Source organism: Mesoplodon bidens (genome assembly GCF_964165515.1).
Source record: "Mesoplodon bidens genome assembly, chromosome: 1".
In the NCBI taxonomy this organism is placed as follows: Eukaryota; Metazoa; Chordata; class Mammalia; order Artiodactyla; family Ziphiidae; genus Mesoplodon; species Mesoplodon bidens.
The window spans coordinates 57,476,299-57,496,657 of NC_138176.1; the positions used below are offsets into that span (position 1 = coordinate 57,476,299).

General features: G+C 39.0%; 1 protein-coding gene across 4 annotated transcripts in view; it reads left to right on the top strand.

Moving 5' to 3' along the window:
• Positions 1-20,359, top strand: part of ADGRA3 (adhesion G protein-coupled receptor A3) — a 118,394-nt gene that overhangs the window by 70,856 nt on the left and 27,179 nt on the right. For 3 of the 4 annotated variants that reach the window (XM_081225377.1, XM_081225378.1, XM_081225379.1), the window contains 4 exons: positions 148-349; positions 1,288-1,443; positions 10,868-11,029; positions 13,618-13,821. In XM_081225377.1, coding sequence (XP_081081503.1) covers positions 148-349; positions 1,288-1,443; positions 10,868-11,029; positions 13,618-13,821 — 724 coding nt within the window. The remainder of the gene's footprint in view (positions 1-147; positions 350-1,287; positions 1,444-10,867; positions 11,030-13,617; positions 13,822-20,359) is intronic. The other variant, XM_081225380.1, reaches the window with a different exon arrangement.

The window sequence follows — 20,359 nt, forward strand, 5'->3', positions numbered from 1 at the left end:
ATTTTTTTGGTCCTTATTATTAAAGGAATTTTGTTTCTTCTTGATTTTTCTCTGATTCTGTGGGACATGTTCTAGACCTTGATTTTCCTTTGCTGTTACTAGTGTCAGTGTAGGTTCCCTTAGGCCATTTTGTCTTCGTCTCTCTAGGTGGCCCAGAACGCTGGCAGGCATTACCGCACATCTTCAGTGTACTCGGAATACCCACAGCGGTGGTATCTATCCCGGAAACGCCCAGGATGAGAGAAAGGCCTGGCGCAGATGTGATCGAGGTGGCTTTTGGGCGGATGATGATTATTCTCGCTGCCAGTATGCAAATGATGTCACTAGAGTTCTTTATATGTTCAATCAGGTAACTGGAAAGTCTTCAGATCGGCCGAGGGTGCTAATAAAACGTGGTACTCACACCAAATACATAAGATTTTTTTTTAATACTAGTAAAGCATAGGATTTGGTGTTTATACTTCAGTGGACTGTGTCTTTGGGATCAGACCTGTCCTTCTCAACCAGAGAAGGGCATCTCTGGCATCACTCTTCCTTTCCAGTTACGACCTGACTCTGTACCTTTGCCTGAATACCTTCATCATCTGTATCTCCAGGCAAAATCCCAACCATCCTTCAAGTGCACCTGGGAAGCTACCCTTTAGTTCCTTTTATAAATCCTTTGTCACAAGTGATCCCTTGTTGCACTTGTACTATTCGTACGCTTTTTCTTATCTCTGCTTCTGTGTGTCTTTTTTTAAACCATAGCAGATTATAAGCGGCTGGCAGGTGCTTTCTGTGTGTTACACATTTTCTTACGTTCCTCTGCACCTGATATACCCTTTTTGTAATGGCTGGTGCTGAGTCGTGTTTAAGTCAATAAATAAACAAATGGGCAACGTTACTGGCAGTGCATGGCAATACAGATAAGAGGCAAATAAGTGATTCATGCTCCCATGTGGCAGGAGTTCCAGACCAGATATTGATGCTTCCTGGCTGGAATACTCGGGAAAGGTGTTACTAGGCAATTGGAATTGAGTATATATAGAATTTGGCTAGGTAGACATGAAGAGATTGTGCAGCCCATTTATGTACTGTTATATTCCATTCCAAGTTAAAAATAATTCCTTCAGGTAAGTTTCCAATAATATTTCAGTCTTCTCAGTTTTGGGAAAGCACTTGAAGAAGGTCATAGTGAGTAAATGATAAAAAATTTGAATTCATTGCCATGTTTTGAAATGCAAAGGTAAGATGTCAAAATTGTGTCCATCATTTTGCTAAGTGCTTCTCTTTGCCTTTTTAATATAGATGCCCCTCAATCTTACCAACGCTGTGGCCACAGCCCGACAATTATTGGCTTACACTGTGGAAGCAGCCAACTTTTCTGACAAGATGGATGTTATATTTGTGGCTGAAATGATAGAGAAGTTCGGAAGATTTACTAAAGAGGAAAAATCAAAAGAGGTATTTTCTGGTTCAGATTTGTAGCATATAGCTTATCAGCAAATGGTCACGTGATAGGGTTGAATCTGTATTTTGAAAGGCTGTTTATGTTTGCTGTATTTGAACTAAATATGCCTTTTAACTTCTAAAATTGTCATTGAAAAACCTATGCTCCATTATAGTGACTTGTTGGGAAGAGGAGAGGTGAACTGTCAGTTCTTGGAAATTACCGTGATGGGTCAGAGCCAGTCTGTGAGAAAGCAGCGTCCTGCATCCACGTTGTAGGTCAGCCTGGCTGCTTCTCTCCGGCTGCCTGGGATTTCTCTTCTCCACACTGTCAGGTGTTCATCCTTCTTAATGAGAGCTTTAGGCTCCCAGATCTTGTGTTAAATTGCTTAACTGCTTTTGGAATGTCCTAGAGAAGTGAAAGACTACTTTAGGAACTTAAAAAAAAATTCCATATGATTAAAATACACAAGTTATGAAAATTTAATAGCTTTGAAAAGGGGCCACGTTAAAACTGTGATATGCTTGTCCACATGATATCCTTTAAGGGAAAACTTTGACAACCACGGTTTTCAGAATGAATGAGCAGCAAATAATGTTTTGAATAAGTTTTTAGATCCAGATTAACATATTCTTAAACTTTAAGTTTCCAACTAGGTGAGAGCTTTATATAAACTGTTTCTCTTGTGATAAAATCACTTACATAAAAATGAATTTTAGAGGTAGAAGAAACTTGGATTAGGTCATACACTGAAGCCCAGAGAAAATAAAATGATTTACCTAAGGTTTTTCTGCTGGGTTAGTGCAGGGCTGAAAACAGAACCCAAGAACCTTGGCTGTCTAATCCAGAAGTTTCTGCTCTATAACATTTACTTTCTTAGTACAGTGTTGCCCTGTCATTGTATTCCAAAAGTACTGTGGGGAAAAGACTGGACTAAACAAAGTCTAATGTATTTCTTTATGTGGGAATCTCAGATTCGTTAATGTGCAAAAAGGTAAGTAATATGCCTTTTTCCTTAAATCATTTAACCAAAGAATTTTTTTTGTATAGTATCTATTAATATCTTGCATTTTGGTGGTAAGTTTTGAAACTGCAGCCCTAGTACATTAGGTACTTTACTTGATGTGACGTAGCTGTTAAAGGAAAGAAAAGAGTGACATGTATGTAAATGGGATTCAGGTCAACGGACCACTTGACGATGAGTTAGCATTTCTGTGTTGTTATCTGAACTTCAGACCACAGTTTCCTGATGAACTGTTCTCTTGCTTGATTGTGTCTTTGGGCCACAGCCTGCTTCGCATGGTAAATTTTTCTAGCCCTGGGAGGAGCCGTGTGAATTCTGCTTCTGTGGTAATACTGCTCTCCCTTGTTGATTATAATCACAGGTTAGCTGCCCACATGATTAGAAGTCATTCATGGAAGGTGGTCACTAGAGTAATTGGAATGACATTTGGAATGTGGACCTGGAGAAAGATTTTGCCATCATGTAATAGATGTTTATTCCCATGCTGCCCTGTTTTGGTGTGAGGGACTTCTGCACACCTCCCAACTCAGGAAGAGCAATGCGGTACATTCCACCATGTTTGCTGCTGTGTGGAAAAAATGGTCTGCTGCTTTAGTATGTTCTTAGGGGGAAGCATCTTGTTGAGGACTGGAAGTGGACCTGGTTCGTGAGTTATTAACCATGGACCCTTTGTTTTTAAAGTGGGGGATGATACTTGCCCTGTGTAACGTGCGAAGTTTGTGTGCGCAAGTGAGAAATATAGGTGAAACTATTTTGCAGAATCATTGCAAAGCTAGGTTATACTTTTTATAAGGTTGGGAAATTTAACATTATTATGATCTCAGAGATTACGAAAGAGGTCCTTAAAAAAAAAAATCACGAGACTGCTTTAGTTACTTACCTACAAACTTAGTTTGAAGGAGATTGCTGTCACTTTCACTGGCTAACATAGGAGGTAAAATTTTAATCATCTTTGGGAACACATGATGGCAACTTATTAAGTATAAATAGAAGAAATAGGAAAATTATTCAGGATTGAACAATTGAGGTATAAATGTAATATTACCTATGATGCAGTGACAGATATCTGATTCCTTGGAAACTTAGACTGCAGGCCATTGCTTTCACTGTTTAATACTATATTGAGAGGCAATCATGAGGCTTAAGGGCTACATTTTAAGTTAATTACCACTGCATAAAATTATGCCGAGGTATCCTTAATGCATATAGCATAATTGGACAAACAATTAAATTGATTTTTCTATTACGACCATAAAGTTATTCTGCTGTGGATTTTGTTATAACTAAAATAACCTGTGATTGAATCTAGCCAACACAGGGTGGTACTCTATTGTCTTAGGTGGGTGCTGGAAGCAATCAAACTGCCAGATCTAAATGATTTGTTTACTGGGGTCTTTTAAAAAGAGCTGAAGGTTGTCTGTCAGGCAGTGTCTGTTCCATATTTACGATAGTGATTTCTCTTATGAAAATAAATGTATATCCATTTCAGAAGATAAGAAAGTGTATGAAGATTAGAGTTAGTTACATGGTATCGTCTCCTTCCTGTGCTCTCATTTTAAATATGTGAGTAAGGCATGCACCTTAATGCTAATTTACTACATTTTTATGTACAGATTTTTTTAAATGTAAAGTTCTTTCATTTATTCATTTTAAGACATAATCACTTCAGTGTTGATAGTTATGTTTCTTTTTCATTTCGGTATTTTTAATGTTTTATTCCTTCATCTTACTTGTCAGACTTTTCTGTAAAGATTTTCAAAGACCCAGCTTCTGGCCTTTTGATCCTTCCACCACATGGTTTCTCAAATGTGTGTGTGTGTGTGTGTGTGTGTCATGATCACCTGGAAGGTTTGTTAAACACAGACTGGTAGGCCCCATGCCCTGAGGTTCTGATTCAGTAGGTCTGTGAGGGAGTCTGAGAATTGGCATTTCTACAAATTCCAGGTGATACTGGGCAACAAGTCTTTGGCACAGGCTTTGAGAACCAGGGTAGGATCTTCATTTTCTATCCTTATCTTGCTTTTTAAAAAAAGTTCTCTTTGGGGCTTCCCTGGTGGTGCAGTGGTTGAGAGTCTACCTGCCGATGCAGGGGACACAGGTTCGTGCCCCGGTCTGGGAAGATCCCACACGCCGCGGAGCATCTGGGCCTGTGAGCCATGGCCGCTGAGCCTGCGCATCTGGAGCCTGCGCTCCGCAAAAAAAGGTGAACTCTGCTTTCAGTCCTGTGTGAAGGTTGATTTGTGTTGACAAATTGTCAGGGAAGAGATTTCTTCACCTCCCACCTCATGCCAGGGTCAAGACAGGGAAGTTTCAAGTTTCCTTGCCGTTCCCTTCCTTTCTTGAGGCTAATTTAATGATGGTTTGCACTGACCCTGGAGGTGTCTCCTTTGGGTTATCAGCCTTACGCAGTGGTCTTCTCCTGTTAGGCCTGTGTTGGCGGGGCCTAGGCCCTGCATGGAAGTTAAAACATAGTCAGTCATCAGCTGAGTTCACCCTCAGAGCTCCTTGGATTCCTGTTGTTTTGCTGTTAGTCTCTGGTGGAGCCTTTATTTTCTGACTGACCAGTGGTGCGTTTAAAAGGTAACTTTTTTCCTTTAGCATTTTTCACTTTTATAAGAATTGTCCAGATTACATAGACCTTCATGCTTCCAGAAAACGAGATGCACATAATGTTTCTGTAATCAGAAAAAAACAGAATCTGCTTCCATTGGGAGAACTGGAGGAATCTTGGAAGTTCAGCTTTTCCATTTGTTGTGAACTTATGGCTGAGGGTGTTGCCCATTACACTCTGCCTCTCTTGAATAGTGTTCTTCACGTGTTCTAAGAATTTTTTTTATAAAAGCAAGTTTGTCTACCTGGAGGAAATGTTTTTCTTTCTGTTAATTGTAAAATTGTCTTTATTGCCTTAACTAGAAACATAGTAAGCATCAATTTTTCCCCAGTCCCAGCAGCTCTGCCTTTGACATGTAATTTTTTAATTTTTTTATTGAAGTATAGTTGATTTACAATGTTGCATTAACTTGTGTTTCAGTTATACACACACACACACACACACACACACACATACATATAGACATTCTTTTTTATATTCTTTTCCATTATGGTTTATCACAGAATATTGAATATAGTTCCCTGTGCTATACAGTAGGACCTGTTGTCCATCCTTTCTATATGTAGTAGTTTGCATCTGCTAACCCCAAAGTCCCAGTCCATCCCTCCCCCTCCTCCCCTCTCCCTTGGCAACCATAAATCTGTTCTCTATGTCTATGAGTCTGTTTCTGCTTCATACACAGTTCATTTGTGTCATACTTTAGTTTCCACATATAAATGATATGGTACGGTATTTGCATTGACGTGTATTTTTGACTTATCTGTGTCTCTCTTAAGTCTGTATTTCTCACTCTTAATTCTTTTTAAATTAAAAGATAAATAATCTTTTTAATTGTGTTAGGCTGCCTCAAATCCTTTCTGTAAAGAAATGGAGAATAAATGCAACATTTATTCCATGTGACATTAGTTCCAATCTTTTTCCCCTCTTCCCTTCCCACCCATTTCCCCATCATCATCCTCTTTACTTCTGTACCACAACGATGTCAGAGCTTTCACCTTTGCCATAGTCCTGATGATCATCACAATTAGACCTCTCATTGAATATTGACTACTTAACTAAACAAGCTGAGAAGCGTTCAGTGGGGTCCCCAGGCCCCCAGGATGCTGAAGCCAGTTAACAGTGACATAAATACACTCCTAAAACTTGACTTTCACAACAGAGCAATTCCTTTATTAAAAGTAATCACGGCAACATAACATACCTTGAGATAGGTATGATCTCAATATAATAGATTGTAATTAGGAGAAAAGCATGAAGACTACTTGAACTTAAATAATGATATCAACTGCTCTTGTTATTATTTAGTCAGGTTTGGACTGCATGTCAGTTCTGCACTTCCCATCTCCGTCTTGGCTGTCCCCAAACAACTGCCCAGCATACTGCCCTGCTGATACATGTGTCTGTAACTTTTGCTTCTCTGGTTCTTAGAATTGCTGAGGGTACCCCCTGCTGATTTGTGCTTGAAAACATAAATGTGGGGAGGGGCCTAGATCTCTTGACTTTTCTCAAACTGCATGAATTACTTAATGAAGATATTGCCTTTTTTTTTTTTTTGTCCTTAATTTACTATGAAATGAGACATTCTGGGCACTTCTCATAGGGTTCTTGGTCTCATTTTACAGATGGGCAAACTGAGTCTCGGAGAGGCTAAATAATTTGCTATGGGTATTTAACATGTACGGGATAGTTGAAATCTTAACCCAGGAGTACTTAACTCCAAGACACATAAATATTCTAGCTGCAGTGTTATTTTATGCTTCTATTACATTAAAATTAAATATCAAGTTTAGTCCATGTATTATCTTGTGTGTTTCATGAACTAACATCAGAAATTCATGGAATTTATGGATGATTTTTGAACTAATTTTGCCCAGGGTTCTGAACATGAATATAGAAAACAACATGAAACACTCTGTCTCTTACAGCAGATGACATTTAACGATTTCATTGTTATTAATGTGGCATTTTCATTTTTTTATCCTTTTATCTTGGATAAAGTGTGTTCAGAGTGTTTTCATTTGATCCTCACTGTTTAGTGTGACAGGTGGAAGAGCAGGTGCATGATTCCTTCTGACCCTTTTGTGGCTGGCGTGGCCTTCAGGGAATGCGGTCAAAGAGAGAAGACAGTGCTTCCTAACGCTGGTTGCAGTTATTAAACTATATCTGTGTGTCACATTTCAGGAATACTTTTTAAATCCAGTGTAATTCTTCATGCACTGTTATCCTTTCTGTGTCCCTTTTTTGCCACTGTGAAAGATTCAGAACTACTTCCGTAACCAAGCTACAGAAGCATGTAGCATTTCGTGATTACCTGCCCTAGGGAATATATTGGCAACAAATCCCTTTCCTAAGTTCTTAGCCATTTATAATGAAATAATGAGAAAAATAGCTTGTTCTCAGCTAAGGCAACCACTCTTATTAGCTCTGTACATTCTTAGAGATATTTCTCTTCTTTACAATTATTAACACATGTTAAATTCCTTTACCGGCATTATCTAGTGACCCATAGCTGTAGTTCTTTGATCAAAACATAGTTTTTCAGAAGAGATGATGTATCAGTCAGGTCTCATGTTGGATTTTCATAAAGTCCATACATGTAAAACTTTTAAAGAAATTATGAAACTAGTTGTACTTGTGCTCATTTTTTAAACACTACAGAAATATTTGAGTAGTGCCTCAGAGGAGAATTAGTATTTTCCTGTATTTTATCTTTTAAGTTTTTGCAGCCAATGGTCATTTCTTTTTTTATAGCTATAGAGCAGGGGTCCCCAACCCCTGGGCAGCCTACAGGTATCCGTCTGAGACCTGTTAGGAACCGGGCTGCACAGCAGGAGGTGAGCAAAGCTTCATCTGCCGCTCCCCGTCGCTCCCCATCCCTCCCCATCCCTCCCCATCACTCCACATCGCTCCCCATGGCTTGCGTGACCGCCTGAACCATCCTCTCCCCCACCCCCTGTCCGTGGAAAAATTGTCTTCCACGAAACCAGTCCCTGGCGCTAAAAAGGTTGGGGACCACTGCAGTAGGTATATCTTACCGCATCATCTTTTTATTTATTTTCACATACAAACTTGAAATAAAAGTTAAGAATAAGAGATAAAAACATAACCAAATTAGTCCAACTACTCTGAATTCCCATTAAGAGGTGGCAGTTACTATTTCAGTTGCTGTATAAATGGCTGATTGACATATTCAGGAGTCACTACCCATCTTCATAACTCCAGAAATAAGGGCTTCTGTTAAAATGAAATTTACCCTCATACCTGTTGTTTTTGGGAATATGTTCCAAGGCATTGATGTTTTCAAAAATTGTGTCAAATGAACAGACTCAGGATTCTACAGAGTTTGATCTTGTTAATGTCTTGGGTTTGGGTGAAATGCCTCTTGAGAATATGTGAGTCTATTGGAATAGGGTTTTTGAATTATATTCCATTACTATCTATCATATACTACTCTGCTTATTTCCTTTATTGCAGGTATCACAACCTAGTCACTTTTTAAAAATGTATTTACTTGCTTGTTATATACTTTCTTTACTAGGTATAAACTCCAAAACAGATCTTTCATGTTTCTTTTTTCTAAAATTATGTATTTATTTATTTATTTATTTATTTATTTTTGGCTGTGTTGGGTCTTCGTTTCTGCGCGAGGGCCCTCTCCAGCCGCGGTGAGTGGGGGCCGCTCCTCATTGCAGTGCGCAGGCCCCTCACTGTCGCGGCCTCTCCCATTGCAGAGCACAGGCTCCAGACGCGCAGGTTCAGTAGTTGTGGCTCACGGGCCCAGTCGCTCTGCGGCATGTGGGATCTTCCCAGACCAGGGCCCGAACTCATGTCCCCTGCATTGGCAGGCAGATTCTCAACCACTGTGCCACCAGGGAAGCCCTTTTATGTTTCTTTAACTGCTGAATCTCCATTGCTTGGGACAGTGTCTAGTTCACCTTGGTCCTCAATGAATATTTAGTCAGGGAGTGAATGGATATTGTACAGCTATTGGCTTTTATCCGAAGAGTTACACTAATGAATAAGGGTATGGATATAAATAGGATGTCCTGCTGTCCCTGCCCCCAAGATGTTTACACTGGAATTAAAATAAGGACAGAATTGTGACACACGATGATAAGGGCAGTATGAAGTCAGTTAACTATATTTTAATTGGATGAGGCAGTGGGGCTTTCCAGAGGAGGAAGTGGCAGTTTTGTTGGATGCATTGTTTCTCTTTATATGTATGAACATATAGACTTTAAAAATGTACCCCTCTTAACACTTCTTCTAGAGCCTGTCATCCTCAAATAGACTTACTTTGGGATTGAAATGAAAATAAAAAACAATAAAAGTAACAAGAAGAGCTATGTTTTGAGTACCTGCCATGTGCCAGGCATGGTTTCAGGAGTCTTACAGTTATTAGTGGAACTTAATCTTTACAACATGCAGAAAAGACAGGATGGTTATTATCCTTATTTCACAAATAAAGGAAGGTATGGGAGGTGCCTGCCCTGCTCGCCATCAGGATCTGCGGTTCTGTTCTTTCCCCTGTTCTTACTGCAGTTGCTTTACTCCAAGGCTCCGGGGGTGGGATCTGGTGGATTTCTGCAGGCTTGTCTTGTTCCTGAAGTGAACCATGGGTGGAAAGGACTGACCTTTTTCCAAACCCCTCTCAGCTGTCATAGTTACACACTCTGGGAAGAGTATTGGAGGCAGAACAGGGTTGAAAAGCTCAGCTGGGATCTTCTGGGATGATCTAAAGGTCTGCTGAAATGGCCTTGGCTTTCTGGCTTGGCTTTAGGGCTTTTGATGCTTCTTTCTTGGTTAGAGGACCTACCAGTTCGTAAATCCTCCAGTGCTACCTCTGGAATGCTTGTGTTCTTTCTGCCATGGCTCTCACTCTTGTGAACATTTTGCTCAGTAGCAAACCCCCTTGACAACAGGCTGCCTCCTTAGCCTGGACGGTTCAGTGCACTTCTCTGATATGGGACACACAAGTCACCATCAACAACGGCCAATTGACATTCCACTGGCATTGCCCAACAGATGTTTACATCTGTAAGTTATGAACTGACCTAATGAAAAGAACTGAGTAAATGAAACGAAACAAGCGGTGGAAAAGTGGACACTTCTTAGGATCCATTTATTTCGTGGCACTGGGTATTAAACCATCCCTTGAGTTGGGAGGAAAGCAAGAAGCAGCTCATGCGAGGTAGAGGGAACCACATGTGCATAGACATGTGTGATGGCCCAGCGCATATGGGGAACTTGCAATAGTTGGACGTACCTAGAGTTTTGAACATGACAGGATACTAATGAGGGAGCCAGTGTAAGTTTCTTTTTTTTAATTAAAATTTTTTTTTCAAGTTGAAGTATAGTTGATTGACAATGTGTGGCAAATATTTCTTAATAATAATGTTAAGTAACATGCAAAAAGAAGATAAGTAATTTTCCAGACAGAGTCGAGATCTTTTTATTCTGAGAATCACGTGACATCTTTCCCTCCCCTTGATTAATTTAATTGCCTTTCTCCTCCTCACCTCCATCCTTCATCAGTTTGAGTACTGCATGTCGGTCTTTTCACCAATGGTTCGATGGTTACTTACGTGTACTGTTTTGAGCTAAATATTACCAAATGGTTATAACTGACTGTGCTCTTCCTATCTGGAGATGTTTTAATGAGAAGCAAGTCAAATGCCCGTTGGGTTTTCACGTGAAAATTGAGACTGAAGGCCCATCTTGGTGTCTCATTAGGATTTTGATGATGTAAAGCCGCCTGCGTTGGCTTTAAAGAGCTTCCTTTTCTCTCCTGCACGCCCGCTAGCTCGGTGATGTGATGGTTGACATTGCAAGTAACATCATGTTGGCTGACGATCGTGTCCTGGGGCTGGCGCAGAGGGAAGCTAAAGCCTGCAGTAGGATCGTTCAGTGTCTACAGCGCATCGCCACGTACCGGCTAGCAAACGGAGCTCATGTTTATTCAACAGTAAGTGCAACGTTAGCCTAGAATTCTAAGGCAAAGGTTCATTTAAAGCAGCTCTAGCTCAAAAGAGATAAGTCTGTTCCCCATTATGGGGTGAGTATTTTGAAATTGCTGATTATTACAGAATTTCCTGTTCTTAGACATTTTAAGAGAGAATTTTGCCTCTGAATAGTCTGTGTTCTTGGTAACTGGAAAGTGCTGTCTTAATTTGTAACTTGAATGGTTAGCACTATCTCATCCTCTGAAACTTGCTACAACACAAATAACAGCACTATAGAATTGCCCTCCTGTCACATACCCACAGTCCATCCTAGATGGTATTCTGTTCCCATCCCTGAAGGATGTTTTGAAACAGTGCTTGATTTCTTGCCCAGGTTTCAATTTCAAAAGGGAACAAGGATTCCCCCCAACCCTTCTGAACCTATGGGCATTTTTCAGTCAATTTCACTCTTGGGATAATGAGTTATTTATATGTAGTAGTCACTCCATTAAATAGTATTGTTTTATTTGTCCTAAATTTCTTGGTGTACTGCTTCCTTTTTTTGTTCTAAAATGTGGTAAATATGACAAACGTGGTAAATTTAATAAATAATGCTTTATTCTTTTAGCAGTCATATTCTGATCTGGCCCATGATTTTCATTTTCTAAATATTTTAATGGGTTCATCAAATGTTCTATACCTCCTCCTATGATTTTACACCATTCAAGATTGCTGTCTTTCCATTGATCAGTGGAACCTTTTTTTTTTTTTTTTTTTTTTTTTTTTTTTTTTTTTGGCACAGTACGCAGGCCTCTCACTGTTGTGGCCTCTCCCGTTGTGGAGCACAGGCTCCAGACGTGCAGGCTCAGCGGCCATGGCTCACGGTCCCAGCCGCTCCGCGGCATGTGGGATCTTCCCGGACTGGGTCACGAACCCATGTCCCCTGCATCGGCAGGCGGACTCTCAACCACTACGCCACCAGGGAAGCCCAGTGGAACCTTTTTGATGAGACTGTGTTTTATTGGTCCTTTTGCTCAGTTAAGTTCAGGACTACTTTCCTGAATAATAAACAAAATGGAGGCTTAGCATGACTCCTATCTTGACTGTTAGTTCAGGGTAGTTGCCCTCTCAGGCATATGATCTTACTTGAAATGAGCTTCCCAGTTTTGGGGCCACACTTGGTCCTCCAGGTCATTTAGATCCATTTTCAATCCTGTGCTTCAGCCTTGCTTATTACTCAGCACAGAGAACTTCCTTCGTTCTTCTGAGAACCCAAGGATATAATAGGGGGCAGTGTAGTGGGTATTTGCACACCATTTCAAAGTATAAAAAAGTTTCTGAGAAACTATATATCTACTTATGATATGGCTTCAAGGGCATCTCAAAATGGCAGTTTTCTTTCTTTCAACTGAGGTTTCACATGTTTACCATGATTATATATGTCTTTGATTGACCAAAAAATTTCGAATACAATTTGTTAAATATAATTGAATTTAGTAAGATTTTTCACAATGTGTCATCTGTGGGACAAAAGCTAATGCAAAGATTCCTTAGTCTTAAAAATTTAGGAAGCCACCAGTTATTTTCTACTGTGCATATGGTACTTGGAAAATTCTGCCTTCTTATATTTAAAATTTTTAATCTTCCCAATAGATTTAGATGCCTCGCACGGAAGTCCTGTGTTTAAAAAAATTTTTTTAAAGGGGACTTCGTCCACATATGATACTTAGAATGATGCCTTGCCTCTATAGTAGGCATAGAATGAATCATCCTTGAAGGAAGGAGATGTCATCTTGTCCCTGAAGTTTACAGCACATGCTGTCATCTAGATGGATGTGAAAGAGACCCGTCAGCCTGTCACTTCTCATGCCCTCTGTCGTGGTTCTCACAGTGGGAGTGGTGGCAGCAGTCCTCCGGTCATGGGCTTGGTGGCTGTTTGTATCGGCAGGCCGTACATTTTGGTGGACCCTCGAGTTCAGTCTCACTCTTGCATTCCTTAAAATTGTTGGGTCACGTGCCATCTTTTTCAGGTGATTTTCAGGCCTAATTTGCTTTTAAAATCTGTACACTTCTGTCTGGCCTAGCACCTCCCTTCTTTTTCTGAAGAAACAGCTTTGGAGCGAGTCTGTATAAAGATTTGATTGGTGAAACTTAATGCTAAGAGTTGTTGTCTCCATGAAAGAAAAAAGTGAAGATGGCATGAAGTTTTGAATGAAGCAACTTTTAAGTGTATTATGATCATTAAGGGGGTCCACTGATTTTTCTAGCTTGGTGTTTTGTTTTTTTTTTAGTAAGACACTTCCATTTTCAGCTCATAGTTTCCTGCAGCGTACTCTTCAAATTATTGTAAATTGACTTCTCATTTATATCTGATCTTCCATACTTTGGGACTTGCTCTTTTCCTCTTCATGGGTATCTTTCTATTTTAGGACATCCTTTTGTTTCCAGCATCTTTTTTCATTCTGCCAGTTACCTACAGTGTCTTTGTTTAGTAAGAATGTGAGCTTTCTCTTCTAGCTTATGTATAGTGTTTTGTGTTTGAAACTCTTTGAAAGTGCTTTTTTCCCATATTATAAATCTTTTATAACTCCTGTTTGATTGACTTTTGAAGTATTCACCCAATATTGCTCTGGAAGCTTATGTCATCAAGGCTGCTGGCTTCACTGGGATGACATGTACCGTGTTCCAGAAAGTGGCAGCTACTGACCGGACAGGCTTTTCTGACTATGGGAGGCGGGATCCAGATGGAAACCTGGATAAACAGCTGAGCTTTAAGTGCAACGTTTCAAATACGTTTTCAAGTCTGGCTCTGAAGGTATGTTATATTCTGTAATCATTTAAGGCTTTACAGTTAGATTAGAATACAGTCGACCCTCCGTATATGTAGGCTCTGCATCTGCGGACTCAACCAACTGCAGATTGAAAATATTCAGTCCAAAAAAAAAAATCCCAGAAACTTCCAAACAGCAAAACTTAAATTTGCTGCATGCTGGCAACTATTTACGTAGGATTTACATTGTATTTTCAGTTATTTACATAGCATCTGCACTAGGTATTATAAGTAATCTAGAGATGATTTAAAGTAAGTATACTGGAAGGTACGCCTAGTTATATGCAGCTGTTATGCCATGTTAACATGAGAGACTTGAGCATCCATAGGTTTTGGTATCCGAGGGGATCCTGGAGTCAGTCCTCTGTGGATATGGAGGATGACTGTACTCAGAACGTTTTGCTTTGCAAAGATAACCATACTAAAAGTTATTTGGAGGGAGGGGATATTGGTATTGCCTTTGCTGTTGTTTTGAAAGAAATTTAGACCAAGAAGGGACACATCATGATTTTCATGGGCCTGGACATTTTTGCCCTCTGGACCCCTTTCTCCACACAAATATGTCAAAATTATATTTCACAACTGCAGGGGTAAAAAGATGAATATATTAATATTACATATTAAGACATTTTCTTTGACTTTAAAGTTCATTTTTATGCTTCTGATTTTAAAGAAAAACATTTTCATAGACCTCCTTAAAGTATTGTGTGCCCTTGGCTCTGGGCCTAAGGGGAAAATCCAGGCATTTAATCAGGCAAGCTGTAGATCAAAATTTTTAGCACAGAAGCGCAAGCATGTGATGTGTGTTCACAAATTGTGTGTTTTATTGCAGTACGCAAAATTAAAAGCATTTTTATTGATTTTTAAAATTTGCGGTTCAGGCGTGTTTCATTAAACTGCATTGAAGCAAACAGTGAAAGTACAATTTCAGCACCCTAATGGAATCACGATTTTTTCTTGAGCTTTGTGTGGCCATGTGTAACTATGTTTTTGGTAGTTTATAATTACACAGTGCTTTCTTTGTTTCTGGTTTGTTCCTGAATTATGTCACAAACAGTATTCCAGTCATTTTATGCCTGCATAATAATCAATGAAATAGGTATTAGGTGTCCTGGTACACTGTGGAGGCTCAAATATTGAATGAATGAATGAATGAATGAAGAATTAATATATTTTGTCATACTTTACCCTGGTGACCTCCATAAGGAGAGCCAGTTTGCCTAATTTAATAATAGTCCAACTTCCCCCACTGCCCAAGACAATCTCAACTATGTCAGAATGTCTAATGATAATATATTTACTTGACACCATATATTCAGAGGAAAATTAGCAAGATTTGTTACTCTTGGCTGTAAGAGAATATTTGACGCACCTAGCGATGCTACTCCTTAATGCCTGCTCCTTTCCTTAGAGTGTTTTTTATTGGTAAAAACATACCACAAAAGGCATCAAAACAGCATCACACACAAGCCCATGAGAGGTGTATGTCTTTTAGGAATACTTAAAATTGATGAACCCTTCTATCTTAGATGATCATCTAAGAGAAATTAAAAATGATGAAACCCAACATTTCATCAACCTTACAACCTATCCCTTTGGGTAAGGAGAGTTTCTACCTGCTGAAGTAGAAAGCTTTAAATGAATACTCTCAAATTTGTTAATTTCATACTGTTCTATCATTTTAAGATCATCTTGGTGGCCAGAAACCAGGGACACATCACACTGTTATTCATGCTTTATCAATGGACATGCTTAAACCTAGTGAAAATGGAACATATCCTTCATGACACAAAATTAGTTAAAAATTTTCATGTTGAGAGTACCAAATGCCTTAGCATTTTAACAGGAAACTTTTACATTGTAGACTTTATACTGTGGCAATTTTTACTCTTTTTGCCTTTTTTTTTTAATGCCTTGAATATACTAACTAGACATCTTGAATGTCTCATAATTGATTGCATTACCCTTGGATGGGAGAACATGCTAGCATAAGAAGTTAAACCCATAAAAAGACAGTCCTTAGCAGTAGGAGCCTGGCTTGAGTTGCTTTCTACATATTTCTTGAATCTTTATTGTCCTGTCTTTATTACCTTCACAGCCCAGATTGGACTTCCGTTCTGCATTGCCCACGCTATCGTGAGCTCCTATTTAGCCTCTGTGTCTCCAGGCTCTTCTTAAAAATCCATCCTTCTCATACAGATTGGTCTGCCTAGGGCAGTCTTCAGCCAACACGTACCAATCCAACCATACCAGTTAGTAAAATATTGAAGTACTTCCTTACCCTTTAGCGAGTAGCTGTTGCCCCAGTCCCCTGAGTCTCCTCAGCTGGCATCCTGGTCCTTCTTCCAGGAACACGACCCAGTCTGTCCACCCTTTAGCAACTGAAGGGCTGGTACCTACAGAGCAGAGGTCCTGTGCGAGACTTCCCCTCTGAGGAAGCTGCTCAGATTGTTAATATTGTGAATGTTATCCCTGCATCTACCCAACACGGAAATGGACCTTGCAGATCCCACGATAAATGGTGTCCCTTGGAGGCTGGCTGTCAGTTAACTTCATCATTTATCTGCCCTTGTCTAGTAACAGAAAACTTCCCTTGTTGTCTCTTCCAACTACTGGCCATTCTTAGGCAAGGCTCCTGCTCATTCTTCTACTAGACCCCCTGCTCCTCCTCTCCCCTCCGCAGCTCCTTGGTTTGATGATAACACACAGCAGAAATGTCAACTTCAAGAATCTTACCTAATAGCATTTGGTCTGTCCTCGCCTCTTCCATCCTCATCTGAATTTCTCTTCCTCGCTTTGCCCATAACACTCTGTTCATCTCAGGCATTGCATGTTACACGCAGGAGCCAAATGGGTTTCTTAACAACTCCTGGGTTGGCCTGAGGGTTACTCGAGGTCAGAGCTAGTGCTTGATTCATTGATGAAATCCAGTGCCTGGTCTCAGTCCTTCAGCCAGTTGGAGATTGAATTACCTGTCATCTGACCCTTAGAGCACCTAATCTAATTTTTTTCTTAACCAAATGCTTCCTTCCACTGTTGCTACCATAATTCAGATTTGTTAGCATCCAAAATATTACCTATTTTCGATTAACTGCTAAGAGCTTTTAGTAGCTGTTGGTGCTTTGAATTCAGCTGTTAATGTAGCCAGAAAGAATTGGTTCTTTAAAGTTTTCTTGACTGGAATTTAGAAATCAGGTTTTCTTTATGCATCCCATATTTCTCTCATCCCATCTAGGGCTTTAGCCCAGCTGAAGTCCTTTTAATTTCCAAGCCAGTCGTATACATCGTCACACTTCCTGCCTTCATATGTACCCTTTTTCATGCCCTCAGTGTCCCCCCTGCTTGGGGAGATCCCTGCTACTGTCTCCTAAGACTCCATTCGGTTGGCAGCTTCCTTCTCTTCCTCAGACAGAATTCATCATTGCCTGTTAGCTCTATAGTGCTTTGTTCACTGTCTAGAATAATTAGAAGCTGGTATGCTGGTGAGTTGAGTTATAGTGAGAGGCCAGAGGATATGGTTACCTAAATGTGTTCATATTCGGCTCCCCCACTTAAAAGCTATGAAACCTTGGGCAAGTATCTTGACCTCTCTGAATGTCAGTTCCTTTCTGTTACATAGGGATCATGAAGTGATACTAAACTCAAAGGGTTATTGAGAGGGTTTAATAAGGCAGATACGTAGACATTTACAGCAGTGCCTGGCACAGGGTTAGCACTTAATAAATGTTAGCTCTTACTGTTTTATTATTGTTGTTGTCTTTTCCTTGCTAGATTTTTAATATTTGAGGGCAAGGACAATGGCTTATTTCATTGTATATCTCTAGATTCTGCACAGTGCCATGCACAGAGGAAGGAAACATCCAATAAATGCCGTTGAACAAAAATTAACAGCCAAACTTAATTCGCAAAGAAAGTCAGTTAAAAAAAATTCTAAAGGCAAACATAACCCCTGTTAATCTTCAGTGGTGAGATAATCAAAAGGTGGAATGAAGTTAATAACTAATTATACACAAGAAAATAATTAGGTTGTATCATAACATCTATCTGTTTAAAATCTAGTGAGTAGATAGTCAAGGAGACATGAACAAATTACTGTTTTTAATCAGCTGGCTCTTTGACCCATTCTAATTTAATTTTTAGAATTCTAGAGACTTAAACAAAATTAGGATTTCAGAAAATTTTGATTTATTAATTACGTAGTGTCAGAAGTCCAGATTGTTTCATAAGGAATGATGTTAAAATCTAGTGAAAATATATCTGTTATGATACTTATCATTTTCTTCTTTTAGTGTCATTCTAAATAAGGAAATATGCATGAATTCAGCAAATAAATTCATGATTAGAGCTCTATGATAACATTATTTCATGTGTATATAGTTTGTCAATTTTTTAGTATTGAAGTTAAAACTAAAGCTGAGTTGTAGAAGTCAAAACAAGATGAGGTTTTAGATGATTGTTGGTAAGTCAATTACTTTAAGGCATTTTTTTCTCTCCCCCGCCTCCAGATAACGACCTGCCATACTATGGCAGTACAGGCAGACCTCGGAGATATTGTGGGTTCGGTTCCAGATAACTGTAGTAAAGCAAATATTGTAATAAAGTCATACAAGTTTGTGGTTTCCCAGTGCATGTAAAAGTTATGTTTATACTATACTATAGTCTATTAAGTGTACAGTTGCATTATGCCTAAAATACAGTGTACAAACCTTAAATTAAAATATACTTTATTGCTAAAAAATGCTAACTGTCTGACAACACAGGGTTGCCACAAACCTTCAGTTTGTTAAAAAAAAAAACCACCTCCTGCCCCCCAAAATGCAATTATCTGTGAAGTGCAATAAAACGAGGTATGCCTGAAATAATAATAAAAATACCACCCACAGTTCCATAGCCTTTTGTGCTTGTCATGGTCATGATCTCCTTTGGTCCTCATAATCATTTGTTAGGAAGATCATTAGCTGCACGTGACAGATGCAACTCACAGGGTAGACAAAACTGTGCAGTGTTAAGCAGCTACTACATGGTGAAGCTGGGATCCAAATTCTGGTTTCTTCTTTCAGATCCCATGTCCCTCTCCCCATGGGTGGCATATGGTCTTCAATAATAGATGTTAGATACCAAAAACATGTCTTTCCAAAAGTTTTTTTTTAATTGAAATATAGTTGATTTACAATGTTGTGTTGATTTTTGCTGTACAGCAAAATGATTCAGTTATACCTGTATATACATTCTTTTTTATATTATTTTCCATTATGGTTTATTACAAGTTATTGAATGTAGTTTCTTGTGCTTTACAGTAGGACCTTGTTGTTTATCTATTCTATATATGATGGTTTGCATCTGCTAACCCCAAACTCCCAGTCCATCCCTCCCCACTCCCCCTCCTCCTTGGCAACCACAAGTCTGTTCTCTATGTCTGTGTGTCTGTTTCTGTTTCATAGATAAGTTCATTTGTGTCATATTTTAGATTCCACATATAAGTGATATCATATGGTATTTGTCTTTCTCTTTCTGACTTCCTTCACTTAGTGTGATAATCTCTAGTTCCATCCATACTGCTGCAAATGGCATTATTTCATTCTTTTTTATGACTGAGTAGTATTCCATTGTATATATGTACCACTTCTTTATTCATTCATCTGTCGAAGGACATTTAGGTTGTTTCCATATCTTGGCTATTGTGAATAGTACTGCTATGAATACGAACATAGGGGCGCAGGTTGTCTTTTTGAATTACAGTTTTGTCAGATATATACCCAGGAGTGGGATTGCTGGATCATATGGCAGCTCTATGTTTAGTTTTTTAAGGAACCTCCATACTGTTTTCCATAGTGGCTGCACCAACTTACATTCCCACCAACAGTGTAGGAGAGTTCCCCAGAGGTTTTTAGGAGAGATTTTTCTGATTTATTAGCTATAATTCGTATGTTTTATATCTATTTCCATTGCTGTAATCCATATGTTTAAAAATGAATATATGGTTAAATGAAATTATTACCTTTGTGTTCTTGTCTTCAGGCTAACTGGCAAAAAGTATAATCACAGTAAATGTAACAAATGTGTTCCTTAGTGATTTTTTTCATTAGATTTACAACCTTTTTGGAATAAATGATCAGTACTTTTAAGGAGATTAAATATGCAAGTGTTGCTTTTTTACTATAAAAACTAAATATTATTGATATAGGTGAAGTTTGCTTTTCCAGCACCCCAGGCCACCCCAGGGGACCTATAATTATTATTTAGTAATATTCTTTGTTGGACTTTGAAAGATGTTTTAGAAATCGTAAGTGTCTAACAGCCTTGAATTTGTAGCTCTCATCTCTCAGGGATCTGTCCGTACACCTGAGGTTTTTCATTTGTTGTTGTTGGGATGGTTTTACAAGTTTAAATTTGTGTAGAAAAAAGCTTATACTTCTAGAAAGTATAGTTGTCATTTCCTTTTTCAGCTCTTTTAGAAAGTAAAGTATGACTTCTTTTTTTAAATTAATTTGATTTATTATAAAACTTGCCCAGAGAGCTACGC